Source organism: Centruroides sculpturatus, unplaced genomic scaffold, assembly GCF_000671375.1.
Source record: "Centruroides sculpturatus isolate CEXI.00-Female unplaced genomic scaffold, Cexi_2.0 scaffold843, whole genome shotgun sequence".
NCBI lineage: Eukaryota > Metazoa > Arthropoda > Arachnida > Scorpiones > Buthidae > Centruroides > Centruroides sculpturatus.
Genome location: NW_019385174.1, coordinates 156,957 through 166,040, shown reverse-complemented (window position 1 = coordinate 166,040; position 9,084 = coordinate 156,957). Strand labels below are relative to the sequence as shown.

Here is a 9,084-nt window from a genome sequence, read left to right as displayed (position 1 = left end):
GGTTAATTTCTGCTGCTTGCTTGGAATAAAATTTCTTGTATTTTATATTAAAATGATAGGCAAGCAATTCTGTTAAAAGCACTGGCACTGAACGTTTTGCTTCATGCAGTCTATTTTGCAACTTTTTTAAAATGATGTCAATCCCGAAAATCTCGGGATTAGGAAAACTTAATCCCGAAAATTTTGGGACTGAAAAGTGGTCGGGATCCCGATTTTCGAGATCCCGGGATCAAATCCTCTATTGGTGAGTCAGTTCTCAAATTACAGATTAAGGTATGTGTTATTTGAATTCTTCATAAAACAACATGGACATATTCAAATTTTACAAAAATTTTAAGCTCTTACAAGTTGTAAATAAAGAGATTTGCTGAAAAGCAATAATGTTAAGGGTGATAAATAAGCAGTCAATTTATGTTAATGATTATATCACAGGATTTCCTGTTTTAAAAATTCTATCCTTCTTTTCCATTTGATCTTTATTTTCTTTAGTTATTTTTAAGTTTTTGTAAAAAAATAATAATTGTTTTCTATTTTGTGGTAATACAATTCTCCAATAACTGTTATATTCTACATTGGTTTTTTACCTTCTAATACATTTTTTGTATTTGCAATCAATTCTAATGAAATGTTTATAAGCAACTCCACTAACTGATTACTTTAAAACTAGATGATCTGCCAAAATATTGGGCTATAATAAGGCTAAATTAATACAGATATCCTTGTATAACACAGCAGTTATGTTCCAAAAAAGTGCCATGTTATGTGCATCCATGTTATATGAAACAAAGGACTAATGCAAAACATGGGGTTTGGTTCCAGAAGTTAGTAATGAAAAAGAATAGTATACTTTTGCTAAGAGAAATATGTTTATCAAAGTAACCAATAATTTAATTATTGATTGGAAATAAGTAACAATTACAATTAAAAGTACTATATCATGTGTTAATATTAATTTTAGTTAAGCACTAATGTTTTCTTTTTACAAACTATCGTCGTTGTCTTAGATTTTTTGTTCATCTTGATCAGCAACATCATCATTTTATTTATTTTTTCATAAAATCTGATATTTTCATTTGCTTTCTTTTTCTTAAAAGACCTTTATAAATTTTGTTATATAGAGCCATGCATTTCTGAAGTTCTTCCTTAAACTTTATGCTTCTTTGAGTGGAAGGATCTGTATTTAGAAAGTAAAGTTTCAATTATTTGGCCAAATTTATCCCTTCTCATATGCTTTTTAGGATAAAATTTTGAGCTTTAGGATTTTCATCTATGCTATCATCCTCTGAATTAATTTAGTCAATCTCTGTTACCATTTTGACCAGATTTACTTTGTCAATCTCATCTTCTTCCAATAGTTCTTGAATATCTTCAAGATTCATATCATCAAAATATTCTCCTCTCACAGGTTTAGAAAGTTTTATTATTGCTTCAGTTCTGTTTTCTGCTGAATCGATTACATTGGAGCTTTGAACTGACTCTGGCCATAACTTTTTCCAACAGGCATTTAGTGGGTTGTTCNATAAATCACAAATATCTTTTTAAAAAATTCATTTTTACTAAAATATTTTTATTCACATATATCAACTTTAAAAAGATTTATATTATGAATATCACTTTCAAATTTTGAGCTATTCATTGTTGTTTTCATGAGCATTGGCATTTATTTTTTTATGTAAAAACTTTGAATTGTTCATTGAAAGTAACAGTTTGGGCTGAAGTAAAATATTTCTCAATAAAAGATATAATCATTGGTTTCATGGTTTGATCATTATTTTTATTTTAATACTGCACAGTTAATTTATTTAATAGTATTTTTAAGAACTAAGAACATTTTTTACTCCAATTTATTGCTATTTTACAGAATAAATTTTTGACTTTGTTACTAAAATTATCCAAGAATAAAATTTGTCGAGGGTTGGTTGTTATATTTAAGAACCAAATAATAATTAAAAATAAAAATATTTTTTCCAATATGACAACTTTAAAAAAGTTTAATTTGAAATTTATAAAAACAAATCAACGACTGCATTTATTTTTTAAAAACAGTAAAAATTGAAGAAAATGGAAAAACAAGATAAAAATGGAAGATGAAAAAGAAGATATACAAATTTCATTTCTTAAAAAGTAGAAAATAGCTTTATAAAGAAGTATTAGTTATGAGAAAGTTAAAGAAAATACTGGAGAAAAATAATTTTGACTTTCATATATTAAAATATTGGTTCCTGATATAGAAATGATGTAGCTTGGTAGATATATATCAATGTTATTGTGATATCTGAAATGCATTTCACTCATATTTGTATTGCTATAAAGTATATCAGATTTGAAAAAAGAAAAAGTTGTTTCTCAATCAGAAATGTTTTAATCATTATTGAAATGGATTGATGATAACAGATAATTCTATTGTTTGTTTGTTAAATGTTTAGTATAAAGATTATCTTATTTGGATATTTCACTCTCTTTATAAAATGAGACAGTATTAGTTTTATGAAGATGTTATTACTAATACATTTAAATCATTTTAAAATATGAGCAAGAACAAATTCAAATTCCTTTGTGCATAATATTAGTGATTAATCTTAGTCACATCATTATTATTAATGATATCTTATTGTATATTATGCACTGAAGATGTTTTGTTGTATTTGATGTTGTACCCTTTATTTACATTTCTTTAGAATAATATGTTAATAATTTTATACAATTAGATTTGTCTAAGCAACTTAAATGTTTGATCAACATTGTATTTGATGTATGTGATTAAAGCAAATAAACTTTAAAACAAAAATTTTTTGAAAACTTTATCTACAAAAAATATTTAAAAAAAACAACTTATTTATTTTCAATTAAAGTTGAAGCTTTCTCACAAAGTCGAGCTAATAGTCCAGACATTTGTAATAAAGACTGAACTCCTTTGACAATTTTCATGTGTGTATATCCAATTTCTTTGATAAATTCTAATTTTAAATATTCTGGCATGGAATGATTTTTACAGACACGAAAGACATTTGTAATAATATCTTCTGAAGCATATCCTAATTTCCAGAGATGAGCCATTATCTTATAAGCATCATCTATATTAGCATTTACACAATGAGTCAGCATATCTTTAATTAGCAATGGATGTGGTTCATCACATACCTGAAATATTTAAAACATGATTACATAAAAATGAAAATTCTGTCAGGAAATTTGATTTGATGTAATATTACCTTAAAAACATTTTCACTAGATACATGGCCAAATCCTGAAAATGTTGACTGTAAATTATTCAGAGCCTGAAATAAAATTCAAACAAAAGAATTTCTGTAAATTTTAAGTTTCTATAAAATATTTTGGACTAGATTGATTTAGTTTAAAACATAATTAACATTAATATTTAGTTGAAAGAAAAACTGACACCTGAAGATGACCGAATTGATTCTCGTTGAAAATTGTTGCATGTTTTTTGTAATTTTTTAATCATAACTTTCAACTTGATTCACTTTATCATAACAGTTAAGTTAATTAATTAATATTTATCATAACAGTTAAGTTAATTAATTAATATTAGTTAGTTCTAATTTTAATCAAATGAAAAAAAATAAATTTCAGTTTTAAGTAGTACAATTTAATAGTAGTTTGGTTAATAAACAAACAAATCTAGAAGATACAGAAAATTAAAAAAGCCCTAATTGTAAAATTATAAATGACAAAATGAAAGTTAATGTCAAAATTTCTTTATGATTAATACATTATTATTTTATATTAAGTTAATCTTAACACATTACAAGCTGATTTTATCAAATACAGTTTCAACAGAAATTTGATATATACAGTATCTTTGTCTTTTTTCTAAATAATAATACTTTAATGTAAATTTTCTACCCAGTGTACCCAGCTTTATGCTTTTAATATCTACGAATAAAGTTTAAAAATTACCTGTCTCATATCACCCTGTGCTGTAAATACTATTGCTTCTAATCCATCATCTGTATGGCTGACATTCTCTTTCTCACATACTTGCATTATTTTTTGTAGAATTTCTGCATCACTTAATTTATTAAAACGAACCATTGCACATCTTGATTGAATTGGTTCTATTAAATAAAAATTCATTTATTTATTATTCAGTTTGGTTTTAAATTGTAATTCAAATTGTTATTATATAATTATTTCTCTAACTTGAATTTAAACTTAAAAATATTTTTGAGAATATCTTTTTAAGTTTAAAAATAATAAACTCAAAATTAGAGTGTATTTTTAACTGTTCTAATATAGAACAGAATTATTTTTCTATGTACTGTACATGAATCTGTGCATATATGAGAGAGAATAATAGTTTATCTGAATTCTAATAGGACTACATATACTAGTGCCAACTAAATTAGCTTTATCTTAGATTGCCTTCTATTTGATAATACAGATAAAATTTATTTTTTTATCTCAATAATTTCTGATGTTTTGTATACATCTAGTTAATTTAACATACCAAAATTATACACTGTGTCTATCTATTACAATCCAAGAGAGATGAAATGACTTAGGAACTATAGTAAGTTGGTGAAAATTTAAATCCAGCATTTGTAAACAAGTTTCCAGAATCATGAACCAAAAAAACTATTCTAAACAACAAAAGTAAGATAATTTCTTAATTTCTGACTACTACTAAGATCTCATTTCCATAAAAATAATTGATATTCTTAGTAATGATGAACAGATGGTTCTCCCATCATTTCAATTGAAACTTATGGGACTTATCCAAGAATTGTATTTTTTTTACCAATTTCTTACCCCTCTATTATATTCTCTTTCTCAAGAATTCAGCTATCAATAATTGAAGAAATATCTAATTTGAACTTTTTAAAATTTTGTAATTGATAACATCTTAATTTTCACTGATGCAACTTTATGTCTGATCTAAATTTGTTGTACTTTGTTTTTATCTTTGAGTTCAATAATACATTTCTCTTGCTTGTAAGTATTTAATGATATTCTTGTCTTGAATTCATTTTACCGTAGATATTGTTCAGAAAGGACAAATTGAACAATGAAGTTTTTAAATTTTCTGCTCAATTGAATTTTCAAAAATCATGTTAATTTTCTTTTTTCAATGTAAAAAAACACGAATAAATAAAATCATGCTCAACTTTATTCTCAGTTACATCTTTTCTCATATCAGTCTAATAAATTATTTTATATATTGGGTTGAGCAAAAAAACTTATTCAATTTTTTAAACAAAAATAATTATCAAATTTTAAAGTTAAAAAATTATATATGAATGTTTGTTTTCTAATGAAGTTAATCACTTTAGCTCATCTATTGGATATAGCTATTGTTCCACATGCAAAAATTTCTTAGAAACATTTTTTGAAGAAAAGTCCTCAATAGTTATTCACAATGCAACACTTCAATAAACTATTCTGGAGAGAATGAGATAAATGTTAATCTGAAGGTGCAAGCTAAAGATTGGGAGAATATGGGGAGTGGCACAAAACATCTCACCTAACTGCCAATAATTTTTCTCTACTGGTCAAAGATGTTTGTATGATCTAACATTGTCATCACAATAGTCACACACTTCTTACTAATGCTGGCCATTTTTCTTTGATGGCTGCCTTTCAGATTATCATGTTGAGTCTCTGTATAAAGATCTGATTTTGAGGAAGCAATTTATAGTAGATATTTCCTGCTAATTCCATCATATGCTGAGTATAATCATTTTTGGATGTGACTGGTTTTTGACTGTGTTGCAGGAGTCAATTTACTTTCTCCTCAATATTTTTTTGGCTGCACATTATCATACACAATCCAATTTTTGTCACCCGTAATTAGTTGCTTCTAGCAATGATAAATATGGTTATGTTTCAGCAGCAAATCACATAAATATTCTTGGATAAGTCCCATAAGTTTCAAGATATTGAGTGAGCAAATCTATGTGATTTGCTCACTCGATCAGATTTGTCTTGCTCAATTGATGTGGTACTCAGGATATATATCATGCTATGATGTTTAAGTTGTGTAAATAGCCAACAACCAATCCCAGAGCAATAGCTAACACTTCTACTATTTCCTTGGTGGTGTTACCTTGAATTAATGCAGCAATTGCATCATCATCAACAAATGAACAAACTTTTTGATCAACCCAATAACTATAACAATAAAACTTTAATTTTATGTAATATATTAAATAATTACCAATGATTTTGTCTGATGTATTGCATGCTAATGCAAATCTAGTTGTTTTAGAATATATTTCCATTGTTCTTCGCAATGCTTGTTGAGCTCCTTCAGTCATACTGTAAAAATATAAATGAATAAGTTTTTAAAGAATTCTGTAAACTTTTCTAATAAATAAAATATTTTGATTCTGTTATTGATTGATTGTTTGATTATATTTAACTACTAAATATGACAATAGTTAGACTTTTTTGATTTATTATTATTAAACCACAATTAAAATATTTTTTCTAAATTTCAAATTTAAGATTTGGACTACTTTAGAAAATCTTAATTTTTTTATCCATAAAAATCTTGTGTAAATTTTTTATGGAACAAGAAAATTATATAAATTTACATCTTTCATTTATTAGAAATATCAACCTTTTGAAATTTGATTTTATGCATGAAAAAATCTAATTTAGCCCATGTTTTATTAGTCTTAAATAAGGTCTTTAAATTTCATTTCTTTTCATACATTGATATGCTATGTTGATGATGCATCAATATGCTATATCAATGCATCATCAATTACAATAAACATTTGCCAAAGTAAAAATTTATGAATCTACCTTTTTGAATCTACTCTATTGTTTTTTCTATTCAGTAAACTTTATAAACTTTTATGAAATTTTTCTTTACATCTGAGATTAATTATAAACAGAAAATAAATCCACAACATATAATAATGTGTATAACTGTAATGCAATTACTTCTAAATTATATCATTATCAAATATGCCAATAAGTTTCTTTACTTTTATTTGTACTAACTGGTAATCTGTTCAAAATTTTTAAACCAAGTATTAGTAAGCTAAAAATAATTTTATATAATTCTAATTTTTTTTATAAAAAAATAATCACAGTCCTCACTTTATTTTATCAATCCAAAAGTGTAAAATTTTGATCACAAAACATAACAGAAATGGCTTTTGAAATTTTATCATCATTAAAAAACAATTATTCTATATACAAATTTCAGTTAGAATTTTTTCTTGTTTAAAATTAAACCTGTCCAATAAGCCAAAGATATATCTGCTGTATTACAATGTAATGCCCTACATCAGAAATAATAACAAGATATTAACAAGGACCAAATGCTTTATTCTGTAATAATAAAAAGGTATCACAAATAAAACAAAATATTAAAGTCCCAAATGAAATCAAAACTCCATTCTTCTTACAGTTCATCATTCTACTCACAAGCTGTTCTAAGCCAATAATTCTCTACAAATTCAAAACAAATTCTTACACCCCATCTCAGATGATTTGATTTCTCTTTTGCATAAAATTTGAATTTATAAAAGATAATGTCCTGACAGTATTATGTTTCATATTTGTTTTTATTAAACAAAAATGTATGATCAAATTAGAATTATATTTAATGTATTATAACACACATACTATAACACATCTTTGTCCTTTAGAACAAAGATGTGTTATAGTATGCAATCTAAATATGCTTAATAATTTGATTTTTAATGAAACTTTTCTTAGTGAATGATAAAAAATAAAAGTTATAATTTCAAAAGAATTTTCAAAATTGCCTGCCACAATACAATTTACTTTGGCCTGAATGATATAACTCATGAATGATAAAACTCCTGATTTTTTTTTTTTTTTATAAATTAAAATCATACAATTTCTTAATATATTTAATTTTCCCTAATAAAGTGAAGAAAAGAAATGCATCCTATACTTCTACACTTCTTCTTTATTAGTACACATAGTACAGACCCGGTACCGCATTGGCACAACCGGGACGCCTATACTTCTAAAGATAGGATTGTATTGATAGATGTCACATGATATGTATTCTTTAAAAAATAATTTTTATACACTTGGAATATATAAAAATGTCCGCTGACTACTAATAACTATTGTATAATTTGGTCTATTGTTCAAAATTTCATCACTGAATTAAACAAAATTACATAGAATTATTTTCATTTGGTATGAATTGTGTCTATGCAAAAATACATAAATTAAAACAACAGATTTTTTTTGTAAATATTTATTGATAAGTTACCTATCTGCTTCATCCAAAATAATAATTTTATGTTTTCCTTTTGGCAAAGTAACTTTTTGCTGTGCAAACATCTTGATTTTATTTCTTACAACATCAATTCCCCTAAAAATAAATAAAATTTATAATAATTATTGTGATATTTTTTGCAATAATTTATAATATGATGAAAGATTAAATATCATGTAAAACAGCAAAAATAAACTTTATAATGCACTATTGTTATACACAATAGTAATGTAAAAAAAAAATTGTTTGGATGATAAAACTTGGATGAACCAATTTTTTTCCCTGTGTATTTAAAGTATCTTATTATATCTTCACTAATCACCACCTTGTGAAGGAGAGTGCTCATGGCAATATTCACCACAAGTTAAATCCAGAGCAAGATTTAAATTGTATGTTCAGTAAAATCAGTATTCACCATGCATTAATTCTAGATTCAACTTTTAAATCTGAATCATTAATTCACCGCTATTGGTGAGTAGGGAATTCGATCCCGGTCCTTATTTCTAATCCCGGGATTTCGGGATTATACTTAGTCAATCCCGGGATCATTTCGGTATTGAGGGTTAATAAAAAATAAGAAAATCTTACAGAAATCAAATCAAAATTTAGACAAAAATCAACATATTTTACAGTATACACCTAGCTAATTTAATCACTCTAACTAATCAGACTCAGAGTCAGACTAACCAGACTTAAAATCACTCAGTCTTCATGTTAAATTTATTCTTTTTTAAGCATCACTGAGATCTCTTTAAACTCACATAAATTGAAAAAACCTTTATGTAACAAACTATGCAAATAAACGTTGAAAATTAACAAAAATCTCTCTTAACATCGACTAAATAGACTAC

At 25.6% G+C, this 9,084-nt stretch overlaps 1 protein-coding gene across 1 annotated transcript in view; it reads right to left on the bottom strand.

Annotated features, from left to right (window-relative positions):
• Window positions 1–2,379: 2,379 nt before the first annotated feature.
• LOC111635739 (replication factor C subunit 2-like) overlaps window positions 2,380–9,084 on the bottom strand; it is a 25,010-nt gene continuing 18,305 nt past the window's right edge. The window contains exons 5-9 of the mRNA XM_023380806.1: window positions 8,228–8,329; window positions 6,179–6,279; window positions 3,922–4,079; window positions 3,213–3,278; window positions 2,380–3,141 (exon numbers count right to left, since the gene is read on the bottom strand). Of these exons, the coding sequence (XP_023236574.1) occupies window positions 2,833–3,141; window positions 3,213–3,278; window positions 3,922–4,079; window positions 6,179–6,279; window positions 8,228–8,329 (736 nt within the window). The 3' untranslated portion in view covers window positions 2,380–2,832. The remainder of the gene's footprint in view (window positions 3,142–3,212; window positions 3,279–3,921; window positions 4,080–6,178; window positions 6,280–8,227; window positions 8,330–9,084) is intronic.